The following is a 17,667-nucleotide window of genomic DNA, read 5'->3' on the forward strand; positions in this document are numbered from 1 at the left end:
TTTCCCCTCGCCCTCAAAAAGAAAAAGATGGATTGAAATTGCTCCATTCACACACCGTTGCAGTATTGACAAATAAAGCATTTTCTTATGACCACCCGCAGGACCGCTCTGCTCACGTCTCAGGTTTTCCTAGGTTTGGAGATTTCTTACCAACGTGGTTTTTATTAGATATGAAGTTGTGCTGTCAGAGCCACCTTCCCCCCGTTCTTCCTTAAAGCCCTTGCTTGTACTTGTTGGTTGATCTACAAGCGGTTCTTTTAAAAAGGAGAGGGGGGGCTGCCACCCAGTCTCAGGCCCTCCTGCCGCAGTCGGAAACCGAGCCAGCTGCTGGGCGGAGGCAAATCTCGCCCCTGGTGTTCAGTCTGACCTTGACAAATCGCCTCTAACTTGTCCTGCAAATCTGATCTCTGCGCAGCTAGAGGGCAGCGGGGCTGCTCGCGCCTTCTCCCTGGTGCTGGGCGGGGGCTCGAAGCTGCAGCCCGGCGTGCCCTGGGCAGAGCCAGAGGATGTTTTCCAACGGGGCTGGGCGCTGGCAGCGGGCCCAGCGGCTTTATACCTAACCCCGGCGAGGAGCAGAGCACCTGTTACATAAGCCGGGAGCGGGCCCCTCTCCAGGCGGGGGGGCGCGGGCAGGGCATGTCCGCCGGGCTCCTCTGCCCTCTCGGGGGGCGCGGTACCAAGCTGCGCGCAGCCAGGGCGGCTGAGGGAATTGGTGCCCACGCGGCGGCAAGAGCCGGACGCTGCCCGGGGAGAGGCGAAGGGCGGGCGGCCCCGCGGGAGCTGATGGCTGGCAGCAGGCGAGCCCCGCGGTAGCCGCGAGCACGCAGCCCCGGCGAAGCGGCGGGAGGATGGCAGAGGGCAGCAACGCGGACTGGATGGGCTGCCTCGCCCCCGCCCTCAGCACCTTCCCGCTGGCCCATCTGGCCATCCCAGGTAACGCGTCCTTCTGCGCGCCTGGCTCGCCGCCGCCGGCCGGCGCTGGGAGCCAGGGGAGCTCGGCGCGGGGACGAGCCCCGCGGTGCAGTCAGGGGCGTGAGGTGCCCCGGGAGGGACAGCGCGCGGGTTAAGGCCACCAGAGTTGCCCCTTCCCCCAGTCAGGAACGTGCCCATGTCCCGCGCTAGCCAGCCAGGGGATGCTGCCCCTTGGACAGGGCATTCGGTCCTGTGGCGGGGCGGGTTGCTCTGGGGCGCGCTCGGTGCTGCACAGGGGGTGACCAGGAGAAAAGGCAGCGCGGAGGAGGGAGCCCATTGCCGGGGGTGCTAGCCCGAGACTGGCTGGGAACTGCTCAGCGCAAGTGGTTCGGGGTCGGCTGTTCCTCTCGGAACAGGTTAAAAGAAATACTTTGCAAAGCTCGGGGCTGGGCGCTGGGAGGGACCGTGTGAACGCACCTGCGGATTGGTGGAGGGGGGCTGATTGTTTGGGAGGCTGACCCCAAGACAAAGCCCCTGTTTTTATCACCCAGGTCTAGGAGATGTGAGTTCCCCCAAATTACCTTCTCTAGACTTGGCTGGGGGTTGTTTCTGTTTGTTTGGTTTTTTATTTGGTTTGGTTTGAAACAACCATACCCAGTGTTGGTTGCCACTTACTGCAAAGTGTGTGGTTAGCTAGGGTAAAATTTAATTTCCGGGGTTATTTTACCACTTTCTGCTCTGGGGTCAGCTGTTCACCAGCTGAGGTCAAGAAACATTCTCTCCTCCCACTCACCTCTATGGTGTATTATTACACAAGTAAGTAAATTTATTGAGGAGGGAGTGACCTTCCCTCAGAAGCATCCAGCACTGGCTACTGGTGGAGCCAGGATGCCAGACTAGATGAATCATTGTTCTGCTCTGGTAATGCCTGTGTCTGAACACCTTCCGGAACTCAGGAACTCCTAATCTATGAGATCAATTGACTGACGTTCAATCTGGGATCTATGTCTCATCTATAGGTAGTAAAACAAGAATGAAGCAGTCTAGCACTTGAGTCTTTCTACTGAAAGCTATATAGGAATTATGGAGACCACTGTGCCATCAAGTCCAGTACATATTGCTGATCATAGCCCGTACCACCTGTTTCAGAGGATTGTCATACAGTAACATTGGCGTTTACTCCAATCCCCCCCAATAGTTAGAAGTTGGTTTATGCCCCGAAGCATGAGTTTGTATCCCTTGCAATGTTATTTGTTGTTCTGACATTTATTATGACAATTCTGGGATATTCTTGTTATCCAAGTAAAATGTACTATGTGCGGGTGGGATTAGGGGGGTGGGGGAAGAAAACTACAGTAATTTGCAGGAAAACACTAAATCTCCCCTCAGTTTATCAGAAATAGAATTTCAGCAATATAAAGCAAGTTTTTCTGTTTTAAATAAAGGTTTTACTACTTAACTTTAAAAAAACAACAAGGAGTCTGGTGGCACCTTAAAGACTAACAGATTTATTTGGGCATAAGCTTTCGAAGAAGTGAGGTTTTTACCCACGAAAGCTTATGCCCAAATAAATCTGTTAGTCTTTAAGGTACCACCAGACTCCTTGTTGTTTTTGTAGATACAGACTAACACGGCTACCCCCCTGATACTTAAATTTAAGTGAGGGATAAAAAGAGATTTGATGTCTATTATAACAGGAGTTATATTTTTACATGGTTTAAGCAAGATTTGTGGTTTTTTTTTCTTTTGGAGGTAAAAATTGTGTCTGAATTCTGTTTGTGTGTGTGTGTGTGTGTCTATATATACACACTAACTGACTTTTTAAAAAGTAGCATGGGGAATCTGTCTCTCTGGTGGGATTTGCGGGATCTTTGGTTTTTGCAGAAGGGTGCAGGATAAAAATGCAAGAAACATTGTGAGCATGGGTGGGAGTGGGTATTGCAGGGTGGGACAGGAATGGGATTTAAAAAAAATAGTCCTGTGCGGGGCTCTGGTCGGATCCTGTGAAAATTCAGTGAGATTTGGCAGGAGGCAAGCTTCCTTAAACTGTTTCAGAAATCTCAGACTGACCTTAGTCCCTTCTAGTTTTGTGAAGAGTTCATGAGTCAATCCTGGCTTTCTTCAAATTTATCAGTCATTCGTAAGTACTGGCCAGACACTTGGCCCAAATAACTTTAGGCTTACATGTGAGGTCATACAACATTTGCTTCCACTATTCATATTGTGTGTTTGGCTGCCTAAGTCACAAGTTAGTATTTCTGTTCCCGAATGACCTGAAAGCTTTTAAAACAGGAGAACAACTAATAATTTACTTTTCTGAAGTATTTTTCAAATGAATTAATCATTCATGCTAAAAATAATGAAACCTGGAATTGAAAAACATTTTCATTGATGCTTGGTGGCTGTGCAAATACTTCTGAATGACAAGTAATATAACCCCATCTGTCACAGCGAACTAGAGCTTAGACTTTTATGTAAACAACAGTGCATCTGTCATCTTCCTAGCCTTTGACCAACTCTAGTCCAAGTGAGAGATGTAGGTGGCTCCTGTTTGTAAAACAGAAAGAAAAAAATCGAGAAAGAAACCACAGCAAACACCACATTCAGGAACTAAACCTTTCTAGTACTGGCAATGTCTAAAATGGAGTCCAAATATTTAATCAAGTCAGGTTTTGTAAAGGTGAATGCTAGTATTGATATCCGTCTCAGATATGGGAACAGGTGTGAATTTCAAACAGAGATTCAAGCTCTGGAAGAACTGGTATTTATCTGTACTGCCTTCCCTTTCTTCTCCCATACTCTAATCCCTTTAATGTTACTTTTGAAATATATTTCTCATGTTGCTAGGTAGGGCTGGAAGCAGGCTGCGGTGATACTTAATTATTAATGCTTATGCAGTTCTTAGCCATGGGCAATACTGATGAGTAATGTAAAAATCATCCCTACTGCATATATTAATTAGTCATTCAATATGAATGCTTTATAGTAGAGACTACTTATGTTGTTCTGTAGAGAAAAGGTCACAATGTAATTGTAAGTCAGCTCACTATTTTTATATTCAGCAGATTCAAGTATAGTGGCCATTAAAATATTGTCTCTTATGCCTATTTTACAGTTGCACAGTCTCATTGTACTTAATAATCCAGTTCTTATGTAGCACTTTTCATCTGTAGATGCCACAGCACTTTACAGAGCGGATCAGTATCATCATCCCCATTTTACAGAGGGAGAAACTGAGGTTCAAGGAAGGGAAGTGACTTGTCCAAGGTCACCCAGCAGGCCAATGGCAGAGCCAGGAATTGAGCCCAAGTCCCCTGAGACACAGTCCAGTGCTCTATCCACTAGGCTGCACTGGTTATGGAGAGCCTTTCAGCAACATTTGTTACCTGCAAACATCAGCTGTGAAGATTTTAGTGGTAACTGCTGTAGATTGTTCCTTATGATATTTCATTTTTGGACTCTGCTCAAGTGCAGCACTGCCAAGTTCCTTGCAATAGTCTCCTAAAGCCATCATAATTTCCCCGGTATGCATGTTGTGGCAAATACATTGACGTTCTAGACATTTTCATGGGAAGCTACTGGGACATGAGGCACCCTAACTGCAACTCCCGTGAAGCACCAGAGCACCTCAGCTAGATGCAGTTCACTGATGAACTGGCCCCAAACAAAACATTTTGGTTCATGACTGTCACGATGTGTCATTTTACCAAAAACCTCCAAACAAAATATTTTGACACTTCCAAATCCATATTCTCTGGAATTTTCTATTCCACAAATGTTTTCCCCCAAATTTTCACCCCAGTAACTGACAAAAACAAACTTAGACGTTTCTCAGGAGACAGAAATTCTAATTTTCAACCAGCTGTAGCAGCGGTAATATGCGATAATAATACTAACAACAATAAAGATGCTGCTTAGATGTGTTTGGCACATGTGCCTGCTAAAGGTTGCAGGCAGGATGTGCACCTGCTGGGCTATTCAGTGTGTTGGATATATCGTAACTGTCTATTAATTTCAGTCAAGTGTTGTGAATAGATATTGGCAGCATGGTAGTTGCAGCAGAGGAACCAGAAAAGTTAATGATGGTAGGCTTGGAAACCCCAACATGCTGTACGTTTCCTGATCATAAGACAGACTTTCTGTCTTTCTTGCAACCTTCACATTGTGGATTTGGTGATGAAAGCTGACAGCTAGACACAGTTGCCTGTCATGTAGCCTGTGAATACAGAAGACAGGGAGGGAGTGTGAAGGGAAGGGAAGAGTGGAAAATGCAAATGGACAGCAGCACTCAACACATTGTTTGTTTTGTTTGTTTTCCATTTCCATCCTACCAAACTTTTGTATGAAATAGAGTATTGGTGTAATCAATGATAAAGCAGCCTGTAAAGGAGCCAAGGCAAGTCAACAGCAGCATGTAAGAAAAGGATCACTTCATGGATCAGCATTCCAGGAGTTTACAACAATGATTGGGTTCATTAAGGAATATTGACTAAGGACCATGACATGGAGGGAGGCTTTATTAATCTAAATGAGAAATACACATTTCTGCTCCATGTGGTGCTGATGAGGAATAGCTGCCTTGGAAGAGTAACTCTCCTTTTTGGAGAGATAGGGACAAGGGTCTCTGACTATATAAGGATTTGGACCTGTTGAGCTCTTGTTTAGTATGTTCAAAATAATGTTGCATTTTTTCACAGAATCATGACATTTATTTAGCAAAAGAGACTCCATTGTTTGGGACTTTTCAAACCAGACAGGACAAAATGCTGGAAAATGTCTGTGGGAAACAAACCTGCATAGACTTGGAGTGGGCTAGATAACTGAAAGATCTAAGCACCTTCAACATATATTAAAAATAAAATCATTCCATTAAAAAATAAATTAGTTTCTAACCAGAACAACAAACCAAACAACCAATACCCTAGAAAGAAATCAAGCCAAACAGTAAAGTCCAGGGCTGTTCATGGAGTATATGCTACCAGTAACCCTATGATTTTAAATCAAGGGGGTACCTAATTTGAGTGTATTTGCTCTTCCCCTCTCTGCCCCCAAACATCCTAGCTTTTGGGACTGCTTGTATTCAGCATTTTAGAGACGGTAGATGGAAAATTTCTACAAGAACAAGGGGATGTTTAATTAAACTGATAGCTGGAACATTCAAAATGTATAAAAATAAATACTTTTACACACAACACACAGTTAGACAGTGGAGCTCAATTCTCAGGTACTTGACAGTATTCAAAAAAGGATTAGACATTTATACAGAACACACAATATCCAGAGTTTTAACAATAAATACTATCTTTAAAAATAGAAGAGGTTTAAGGTGGATTAACCCTGTTGCTTCAGGGCATGAGACAGCCTCTAGCTATTGAGTGGGCTAGGAAGAAACATTCCCTGGGTACGGGTTATTGCCTGGTTCTGCCTCTGAAGCAGCTGGTAATGGTAATTACATTTTGGAAATGGACCAGCAGTTTGATTCAGTATGGCAATTCCTATATTGATTTAACCTGCAATCAAGGTAGAACGGACCTTTGAGACATTTGAATCCAGATGTGGATTTTGACCTATGCTGCACAGCTTAGCTGTGTTCACCTCTGGAGTTTCGCTTTAGGCTCTTCTCTTGCTTTTACTAAATACGGAATAGATCTGAAAACCATAAGCATCAAGAATAAAATGTAGCACAGTCTAGTATCATCCAGACAGAGGTGTGAGATTCCCCGTTATAGTTCATTCCAAGGAAGATACCACAATACCTTTTGTAGAGAGAGAGAAAAAAATTCAGCCATAGATTAATTAACTCACCATTTTTAATCTATTTTGTGTTATACTTAAGTGGGCTCATTTTGCTGAAAAAAATTATTAATTTCATTAAACTAATTCCCTTGAAAATAAGCCCATTTTAGTAAAAAATGCATCTAGTCCACACGAAGATGGGTTCAAAATTGGCGTTTTTGAAGGTAAACGTGAACACAAAATATAAAAGGGTATTGTACTGCTCAGAACGAAGTGGCAAATGTTTCAGTGCAAATATATAAATTAAAAAAAAAGTTTTGTACAATTCTGTCCCCTTCTACCGCCTCCTAACAAAAATAATTTAACTTTTGTCTTTATTGGTATTCTTATTTTCTCCATTATAAATGTGAGATGTATCTGACAAAGTTTTGCTTGTGCTACATTAGTATTCACTGAGCTACTATTCTAGCACAGTAAATAAATCTCCTTTTTAAAGAATTTGCTGAGAATATCTAATCATTGATGAGTTGTTCATTTTACAAAATTCAAAGCAACAGTGGGCATGATTTATGGTGGTTGCACTTCCAATGAATTGTTTTTCTAAACAATTTCTCCAATATCACAGTTCAGATCTGACATCCTGGCTGCAGCCTAGGATCTTTGTTGGTATCTGTGGAATGGTTTAGCTGGATGTAGCCTTGCTTCCCAGTTTCATCAGACTGACACAATTCTTTTTATTAGGACAGGCTGAACTTTCTGTTTATTCCCTGACGCTCAAGTACTCTCTCCCCCTGCAGTCCCAAACACTTACTCAGATCATGATAAGCTGCTGTGTCCCCATTGTTCAAGGAGCCAGCAAAGCAAGCTAGCAGATGTTCACTTGAAACATTATTGAGTGGTTGGTTAGTCCAGTCTTCCGCACATTGGATCATGGTAATGAGCAAAAGCATTGACTATTTCATTCCTTAGATTAGGGGGATTCATTGGGTTTGGGTGATACCTTAGACTAGAGAATGAAGCACTAAGGCATTAACTTTGTCCTAGCTAGTATGTTTTGGCTCAGAAGCATTCACAGCAGGTAGACTTGATTTCACAGAAATTACAAATGGAAAAGACCTATTGTGCCCTTAGCCCAAGTCCCACTGTGATTATTAACTGCAATATCTTTTTCTATTGCACTGGTAGAATTTTAGCCTAAAAATTACATTCCTGATAATTATTTACCTGCTTTCTGAATCAAATTGTGGCTTCTCTAGCAGGGATGCTGTAAAGGAGCACTCACCTCTTGAGTGCCTCCTAGCAACGGGGGGCAGTACCACAGTCCTCCTCTCGCCCATGGTGCTCCCTGCAGGCTGCCAGCCAATCTTTGTGGGTTTTCAGTGGCTTGGCCTTTTGGCCAACTCACAAAGTCCAAGTGAACACCTTCCAGGCTATTAAAGAGTCCATAGATTCATAGATTCTAGGACTGGAAGGGACCTCGAGAGGTCATCGAGTCCAGTCCCCTGCCCTCATGGCAGGACCAAATACTGTCTAGACCATCCCTGATAGACATTTATCTAACCTACTCTTAAATATCTCCAGAGAGGGAGATTCCACAACCTCCCTAGGCAATTTATTCCAGTGTTTAACCACCCTTGACAGTTAGGAACTTTTTCCTAATGTCCAACCTAAACCTCCCTTGCTGCAGTTTAAGACCATTGCTTCTTGTTCTATCCTTAGAGGCTAAGGGGAACAAGTTTTTTCCCTCCTCCTTATGACACCCTTTTAGATACCTGAAAACTGCTATTATCTCTCATCTCAGTCTTCTCTTTTCCAAACTAAACAAACCCAATTCTTTCAGCCTTCCTTCATAGGTCATGTTCTCAAGACCTTTAATCGTTCTTGTTGCTCTTCTCTGGACCCTCTTCCAATTTCTCCACATTTTTCTGGAAATGCGGTGCCCAACACTGGACACAATACTCCAGTTGAGGCCTAATCAGCGCAGAGTAGATCGGAAGAATGACTTCTTGTGTCTTGCTCACAACACACCTGTTAATACATCCCAGAATCATGTTTGCTTTTTTTGCAACAGCGTCATACTGTTGACTCATATTTAGCTTGTGGTCCACTATAACCCCAAAGACTGATACTAGGATTTATGCAGCACCTGGAGACTGGTAACGAGTGCTGTTCAAAGGGCTGAGAGAGACAGATCCTAAGAAGCAATATTTTTAGTCAAACTTGATTGCTGAAGGTAGCCTCCAAATTTCATTTCAGGTGCATTGTGGGAGGCCAGGCTAAGATTAGCGGGCAAGGATAGAACCTAACACACTCGGATTTCAATTCCTGATTAGGACTATAGGCAGGGTTGGAATCTTTAGACAGATGCCACTACATAAATAATTACACATACAAAGATACATTAAAAGAACATTGCTAAGATTGCAAAGTCAAGCACTCAAAAGGTAGGAGATAGCCAAATTAAGGTCACTTATGCAACCTTATCTTGCCACCATTCCTCCCTCCATGTGTACGTATGCTTTATGATAGTCTTTAAGTGCCAGTTTCCTTGCTCAACCAGTCCCAGCCCTTCTGTCCACCCCCCACCAGTTTCCAGCCTCCCCTGCTCTCCAGGCTCCTCTTTCCAGTCTCTTTGCCCAGCTACTTAGTCAGTTTCTCTCTCCCCATCTCCAGTTCCAGTGTCACCAGACTGCTTGTCCAACTCTACTCCCTGCCTCCTCTGCATTCTAATCATGTGATTTCCTCCTCCAAGCTGCCTGGATATCTGCAGGGGGATCATTGAGAATACCAGAGAACGAGGTCCCTGCTCATAGGTCCAGTGCCTGGGCCCAACTTAGAGCAGCCATTACCTGGACAATCTGACTTCACCCCTGTACTAGCCTTGGATTGGAGGAAACATGCTCAATCGCTCTGCGGGAATAGCACATGCTCAGTCCACCCACACAACAGAGTTGTGAGCTGATGGAGCATGTTCAGTGAGAGATTTTAGCTGCTAGAATCCATCTCTAATGAGCATGTGATTTTTCAAAGGCTTATAACCTGGCCCAGTTTGAGGAGATTTTCACAGGGAGGGCAAAAGGCATATCCCTGTCAAAAAGGTCATCTCCTGCCAAATTTCAGGCCTTGCTCCAAAGCATGGAGGTGTTGTTCCCAAGTTGTTAAAAGAAAAAGTTGCTGGAATCTTTTAACATGCACACTATGTATTTTTCCCTAGCTACGTTCTGAGAAATGGCTGAACAATTTTGGCTGAAATTTTCCAAAAAATGTTCAAGCTGATGTAGACAACCCAGCCCCAACAATTAAAGTGTGGCCTTATGAAGGGTCTTACAATGGGGAAAGTGTCAAGCAACCTTAATAAGTAATATTACCAGCCCCAGGTATAATAAAGTAAGTATCTATTACACAGAACATGAAGGGGTGTACTTTGGTTTATTGAATTCACAAGAAGCTGTTAAAGGAAAATAGTTCCAAATTCTGAATGTATGAAATCATGAAAAAGAGGTCACAGTTGCATATGCTGCTCACAGAATGAGATGTGCATGACATACCTGAAATGGGTGCAACTGTATACAAATATTTCAGCACCTCCCAAAGGTGGATGTAGCCAAGATTATTTTGATGCATGTGTAATTGATGACCAAAATTGCCTGGGTGGCTTGTGTCTTAACTGGCTAAGTTAAATGAAAGTGTTAGTTAAGAGGAAGCCAGGTTAAATTTTTAGGGTAAGAACTTGGAGACAGGTGATTTGGGTTCTGTCTGTGAGACCTGGGGCAAGTCACTTTCTCTGTATCAGTTTCCCATCTTCATTTATGACACCTTTTGTGCCCCATGAAAATTTGGCCCCCAAAGAGAAGTAGGTGGCCTTCACCCTGTGGCCACCTACAAGGTGCACCTACAAGGTGCAAGGAGGGAGCAACTTGAAACTGTAGCAGGTCTCTGTAGAGGTCCTGATGGAATAGGCTGCTGACTGAGGGGATAATGTCATTGAATCAGTGCATAGACAGCTGAGCTGACCATCTGTTGGGTTAAAGTTTGGACTCGTGTGACAGGTGAGGCATATGAGATTGAAAAAAAAGATCAAAAATAGAGGATGTAAGGCTAACTTCTTAAATCCCCATTCCTTGGCTTCCTGCCCAACTCAGTGGACATTCACCAAGCAATGATGCATCATCCACTAGAGGAAAATAATCTCTCAGCAGTGATGAAAACCTGATCTGAAATGCTGGATACCAGCTTCTGATTAGTAGGTCTTAAAAAGAACCTTTCCTGGTAGCTAGGTTATTCCATAACTGCTTACTGTGGGGTTTCTTGCACTTCTCTCTATTAGCAGCTGATACTGACTGCAGTTGGAGACCGGTTATTGGACTAACTGGGCCATTAGTCTGTTTGAGCGTGGCAATTCCTGTGTTGATGAGACCATTTCTGAGTATAAATTAGAGTGTTGAGCTACACAGATTACATGAAGCATTGAAAAATAGGGTAGAAAAACTAATAAGACAAAAAACGCATGCTCATGAGAATGTAGTCAGTGAAAGCAAGGATCTCTGGATCATAACATCATCTCCAACTTGTGAGTGATGGACACTGCTTTGGTCTAATTGGAAATCTGAGGCAGGAGGACAGCATTGTTGCTACTAGGAAACTTACTAGGTGTAAGAAGTCCCCCTGCTAGAAATGAAAAAAAAAAAAAGTTCAATGCTTCTGCTTTCTCCCACCCTTCTTTTCAATTCTGCTTTTATTCTTTTTGGAGGGCAGTGGCAAGATGTTATACTAGCTCTTCCTCTCTTTCTCTGGGGAGTATCATAGTAAGGAGAGGCTGTTTTCCCTAGGCTTTGTGGTGTAGTACCTCCCCAGTAGGCTATCACAAAGTGGCAGAACAGCCTGGAAAGAACTGTGGAACTTCTTAGTGGTGTTATGTATCTGAGGTAGGGCAGACTCTGCCATGCCTGATCACAGCCCGCTGACCCTCACTGTGTCAGAGCACAATGTTGGATCAGTGCAATGTCTCTTCAGACATGTCCCTTTCCACTGAACAGTGTGGTGACTCTGGACAAAATGAATACAGACCAGAGGGTCTCACAAGAGGATGAAAACCTACATCAACCAGCTCAGAAGTAAGTCTTTGAAAAATCTCCCCTGTGCAAATACACCGCTTCTAAGTAGTCCAGTGTTCCCTCCCATAGGTCCTTAACTGTGTCTTAGCCTCTGCAGCAACGCATGTCACATATTGCCCAGACACCCGCTGTCTTGGGATGAACTCAGGCCCCTTGCTCTAAGACCTAACTCCTCTTAATAAATAGTCAGAAGCAGAAACCCTCCAGCCAAAATCTCTGCTGGCAACATGGGTCACAAGAGCCATTGACTGACTCCTGGCAATGGTGCCACTCAGGAATCCCAAAAACAAGTGTCAGAACTTGGTGGCTCTTTCAGATATCCTATTGCAATTTATGTAAAGACAAGGTCATCCCCAGAACATTACAGGCTTTCCTCATGAAAGTAAATTCTGCTTTCCCTATGTCTCTCTGGAAATAATTCTTCCTTGTGTTCAGCATCTCAGGACCCCAAAAAGAGACTTAACTGCAAGGTGAATGGGCATTCACAGCACCTTCCTAGGGAGAAGAGTTAATTCCATCACAAATTAATCTTCCCACCTTCTTTTTCATTCCAACTTCGGTGCTTACTGTTCATTATTTCCCACCACGGAGTAGGGGGAGATGTGACAATCCAGTGTGGAAATCCTGTAGTTTCCTGGTATTTCCACTATTCTAACTGGGAGTCAGGAAGTCATTGGATTTCTCACTTCACTTCCCCTGTGGGACAATCCGCCCAATCTGCTGTGAGTTAAAAGTTACTATTACTTGGCTTAAGTATTTCTAAATCATTGAATGAACTGGGCTGGGGGGCACAAGTGAGTGACATTGGTTGACCTTAATGTTCCCTAGCAATAATGTTGAGCTGTCTCTGAGTTCCATGCAGGCGAAGGCACAGCCCAGAGCTCATGAACAGGGGAAGATATTAATCACACTGGTACCAAATATTCCATTTTCTCCTGTTGCAATGAAAAGAACTGTGACACTGGAGAGGCAAGTGGAGTTTTTTCAAACTCTGGCCTAGGCTAACAAGATACAGATTCTGTGTTTTTTCAAGGAGGATCCAGGGCCAAACATACTCCAAGATTCAAGTCCTCTGTTCACTCACCAAATAGGTACAATGGTGTAAGTTTTTTGCAAACCACTTCCCTACTGAACATCAGTCCAGGTTCAAGGTCGTGTAGCCTCCATATCCTGCTCCGCTCCACTGAGATAGCCAGTTGTGGTGGTCGTTTTCATGATGCTGACAGCAATACACTAAGTTCTAGACCAGGATCACCAAATCAATTTGGCACAGGCCATCCAACAGCTGACAGCCAATAACAGTGGACTGGATTTGAGGTGGTGCAGTAGAAAAGAACGTTAACATACGAGTATTGTGTCTTCAACTATTTCTTCAACACCATTCTCCCCCTCCCCCCTAATTATAATACCCCTATGCCTGATACTGAAATTACAAGTTTCTAGAAAGCTTTAAAATAGTAGGCTTTGTGTTCCCCCTGTTTAATTGCTATATTATAATTAACTAAGGAATTTTGTTAGAATACTATTAAAAAATGGACATGCTTATCTAGGTAGTTCATATGGATCATATAGTTAATCATGGCTAACTCTCTCCCCCCCCCCCCCCCCTTGCCTGGTAACAAGCAAGTCAAATGTGCTATTCAATGTGGGTTAGTAGAGATGTTTTCAGATGCTAATCTTTTGATTAGAAAATCTGGATTGTTAATGACCTGTATCCAGAAGCCTTCAGGGTTTGTCAGAGGTGCTTCTATCTCATTCAATGTACCTCATGGCTGGTACAAAGTAGCGCTTACCTTTGCGAAATAGCAGAATATTATTCTTTCCTTGGCTGCTTCTCAGGTAGCTTTTCTGTGATGCTCCCAGATCTGTTACTTTTGAAGCCTGATTGGTGTATTTCCAGATGCTTTTGTTTTTTATTGTGTTTTGTGCTGAATCTATATTTTCTTGATTATAAATGGCAAATGTATTTTAGGTGGAGAGAAAATCTTGCTCTAAGAAGTTTGGCGTCACTGCAGCTAAGGTAATCCTGAGGTGTAATGCCAGAGTCCACAATTGACATTTTAATGCTGTTAATATGCCGGTGCCATTTGTGGACCCAGCCAGCTACCCACTGAAACATTACACATAAAGTTCTTTAATTTTCAGTAATCATATCTTGTATGTCAGCAATGAGAAAAATCTTTCCACTGATCCAGTCCATTTCCCTGAAAATGCAGCACTGTTCCCCTTCACTATTGTCTGGTGTTTAAGTCCTACCTGGTTCTAAAAGTCCTAAGAAAAGGGGTTTCCCCCACTTATTTAGACTAGTCCACAGCCTAATATATCTCACTGCCAGGAAAACTAGATTCGTAGAGATGATGTTAGATATGCTTTTGTCTAAGAAAGGGTATTTTTATATCTATTTCAGTGTGTAGACAATATATTTTGTACTTGAAATTTGTTTTACATTGAAAGATTTCAAATCCTTTTGCACACACGGTAAGCTTCACAACATCCTGTTAGGGTAAAGTACAGATTAGTTAAATGACACGCAGGAAGTCATTAATAGAATAGGACCCAGAATTCTTGCTTCCAGACACCATGTTCTAACCATTATACAATGTTCTCTTATTATCATCTTTATGTAGTAACAAGAAAAAGGAATAATTAAAGTCCAGTTCTTGATAACCCACACAAAACAGTGAAAATAAAAATTAAGTCCAAGACCAAATAATGCCAAATTTTTTTAATGTAACTGCATTCGCTTGATTTGACTAATTAATTTGATCCTGTGATTCTAAAGAACATGAAAAACGTGAAGAATTGGCAATTTAGAAATAGTTACAGATGTGAAGGTAAAAAGCTGCTTCTTAACAACTGAAACAAAGAAAATAGAACAAAAACATTCTTGAATAATGAAAGATAATAAAGGCAATAGATTTAACACACAATTAACTTGGGAATTGGCATAGTGGAAGTGAAAAAGGGTTCATGAATGTACAGTTGCACTTGCTAGGGTAAAATTACAAGAGCTATCTATCATAGTAACAATCTGGTGTCAGGAAGGAATTTGAATGCCAGGGCAGACAGGGGAGAGGGTATAGCTTTCCCTGACGTATCCAACCTTTGCTGGTGGAGAGATGGGATACTGGACTAGAGAGACCATTAAATGGTTTGTTCCAGGGTTGTATTTCATAACCTATGCATTCGTATGATTCCAAATTAAGTCTTGACATCTAGGGGTATTTGGCAGTGAGGCTCACATTGAAGCTGCAGCACCAAAGCAGTTCTAATATTGTTGTAATCGGAATACTAACTAACAACATCTGGTGTCACAAAACGCTTCACAAGGAGAGTATTTCCCCAGTACAGTACAGTGGAGAAGGTAGTGAATTGAGATTCAGGAGGCCTGGGTTCTGTTCCACTATGCTTCTGGTCCTCAGAAAGACTTTGGGCAAGTCTTAAAATTCATTAATTTTATTATGTATAAAATAATTTATACTCGAGGGTCTTTTATCCACAGTCTCAAAACATTTACTAACATTCATTAAGTCATAGATATAGGGACTTTTAATGTAGCAACATGAAAGAGCTTCTTCTCCAGTTCACTAAGAATCCAGTCTCTAAAGCGTGTATGGAAAAATCATAAAAAAGTTTTAAATATTTCCTATACTGATTTGTTTAAATTGTGAATATACTTGCCAGCCCTCAACAAATTTCCCTTGTTTAGTAATACGTTTGTAGGCGTACATGAATGCTTGCACTGGACTGGATTGGATTCGATGCTCCTGTGCTTTATGACTCCATTTTTACACCTCCATCTGTCTAAAGCCACATGCATGAAGGTAGATTGGAAAACACAATTCTGAGTATCAGAGGGGTAGTCGTGTTAGTCTGAATCTGTAAAAAGCAACAGAGGGTCCTGTGGCACCTTTGAGACTAACAGAAGTACTGGGAGCATAAGCTTTCGTGGGTAAGAACCTCACTTCTTCAGATGCAAGAAGAAGTGAGGTTCTTACCCACGAAAGCTTATGCTCCCTATACTTCTGTTAGTCTCAAAGGTGCCACAGGACCCTCTGTTGCTTTTTACAAAATTCTGATGCCATTACTTATCTCTAGTTCTGGGAAACACTCCTTTGTCTTGTACTAGTTTCATTTATCCTGTTAAATGCCGCAATCTGCAATGGGATGAGGGTCTTGTAACTATTAAATATATGATCAGACTTGTGGGGAACAACCTTTCACTCTTCAGGGGAAGCAAAGCAAAATAGCTTTGTTTTCTTGAAACTGCAAAATTATGACGTGCCTCTCTTCTCCCTTATTCCACCACTCTGATTGGGGAAGGAGAGATTCTTCCCCCTCTCACACACGTGCCTGTGTGTGGAGTTACACAATGGAGGGGAACCTCTCATGCTTATTACTGTTGGCGTGCTTTGGAATCTTGCTAACTGATGTTTGACTTGTGAACAGCTTATGCTTCCACATGGATTTAAAAACCCTAACAAGGTAATCCTGTTGAGATCATAATCTCATTTACAGCTCTGATGCTGCAGCATGACAGGAAACATATTAGTCTTCAAGTGAGCGCGCACACATACACACACAAGAGATGCTTGTCTAATAAATAGGGCACATGAGGTGTCTTTTAAAAAACAAATTTCGAACCTTAATTAGATTTTTACAGAGTACAGATAGAGAGGAGGGAAAAAAAGAATCGGACAAGGAGATTATGTAGTAGTATTCACGGAGGTGACAGGGGAATTGCTGGATTTTCAGGGAGGGGAGAGATGGGAGGCAAGGAGATGTTGGCACCTGTAATATGCTAGAATATTATGTAGTCTGGTGGAGTCAGTGTATGCTTCCTATATTTCAGCAAAGTTGACAGGAACTGAGGGAGCTAGCATTGCCGGGCAGCATCCCCTGAGATTCAGACTGGCAGTAGGAGCAGGGCTATTTAGATGTAGCTTGCTCCTTCAATTCCTGCCCTAAGAGCAGGAATCCTTATCTTTTCCAGGGAAATGGTTAGTGGGTCAAGCCCAGCAGAGAAGCTGCAAGCTGTTAATTGGGAGAGTAGAAGGAGCCAGGGAGCGGAGAGGCTAGAACCACTTAGTTGTTTTCCTGGATGGGACTGCAGAGGAAGGATTGTGTCTGCAAAGCCCTAACATATTGGCCAGGATGGAGCTCCCTGGGATGGATGTTGGAAATCTAGCTAAACCTGGAGTCTTGGCAGGCAGACTTCTATCCCCAGATCTGCTTAATGTTGCCTCTGACAGGGGACTCCAGGGTCTCCTCTAAGTACTATGTTCTTGGCCTCACCTCCCCTCAAAGTTACTGCTCCAATTAAGATCGTCCTTCCTGCCCTTGGGTGCTTCGCACTGCCATCAAGTCAGGACTTCTTCAGGGGCTCCCAGCTGCTCTTCTCTTGTATGTCCTGCAAGCAGTAACTAGGGAGACATAATCCACAATGGGTTTTTCTTGCTTTCTTTCTTACTAGGTTATTTTTTATACCTTTTTATTAGACTTGTGAGGGGTGGAGCTTTATTTATGAGCATTATTTTGTGGTTAGGTGCATGATTTCCCTGCCAGATTCTGTCATGTGTCCATAATGCTGACACCCTGTGTCACGGGCACATGACCATCTCTCCTGCAGAGACTGGGTGGGGCAATGGGATGATGGCTCAGGTTGTCAGGTGACTGACGATGAGAGAGGGAATCTTTCATTTCTTAGTCACCTTCCTGCATTTTTACAAGGTTAGTAGTGACCTAAAGTCATTGTCAGTAAAAAGCCTGTGCAATGACCTGTTTGAAATGAGTTTGCTCTCAGTCCTGTTCCTGGAATAGAGGTATCCACAAATACAAAACAAAACAATATCATTACAACGGACACTACCTGCTACCTGGTTGTCAGTATCAGCAGAAAGGCCAG

At 43.0% G+C, this 17,667-nt stretch overlaps 1 protein-coding gene across 1 annotated transcript in view; it reads left to right on the forward strand.

Moving 5' to 3' along the window:
* Positions 1-411: 411 nt before the first annotated feature.
* PLCXD2 (phosphatidylinositol specific phospholipase C X domain containing 2) overlaps positions 412-17,667 on the forward strand; it is a 29,081-nt gene continuing 11,825 nt past the window's right edge. The window contains exon 1 of the mRNA XM_054045668.1: positions 412-933. Within this exon, the coding sequence (XP_053901643.1) occupies positions 849-933 (85 nt within the window). The 5' untranslated portion in view covers positions 412-848. The remainder of the gene's footprint in view (positions 934-17,667) is intronic.

This window comes from Malaclemys terrapin, chromosome 1 (assembly GCF_027887155.1).
Source record: "Malaclemys terrapin pileata isolate rMalTer1 chromosome 1, rMalTer1.hap1, whole genome shotgun sequence".
Lineage (NCBI taxonomy): Eukaryota > Metazoa > Chordata > Testudines > Emydidae > Malaclemys > Malaclemys terrapin.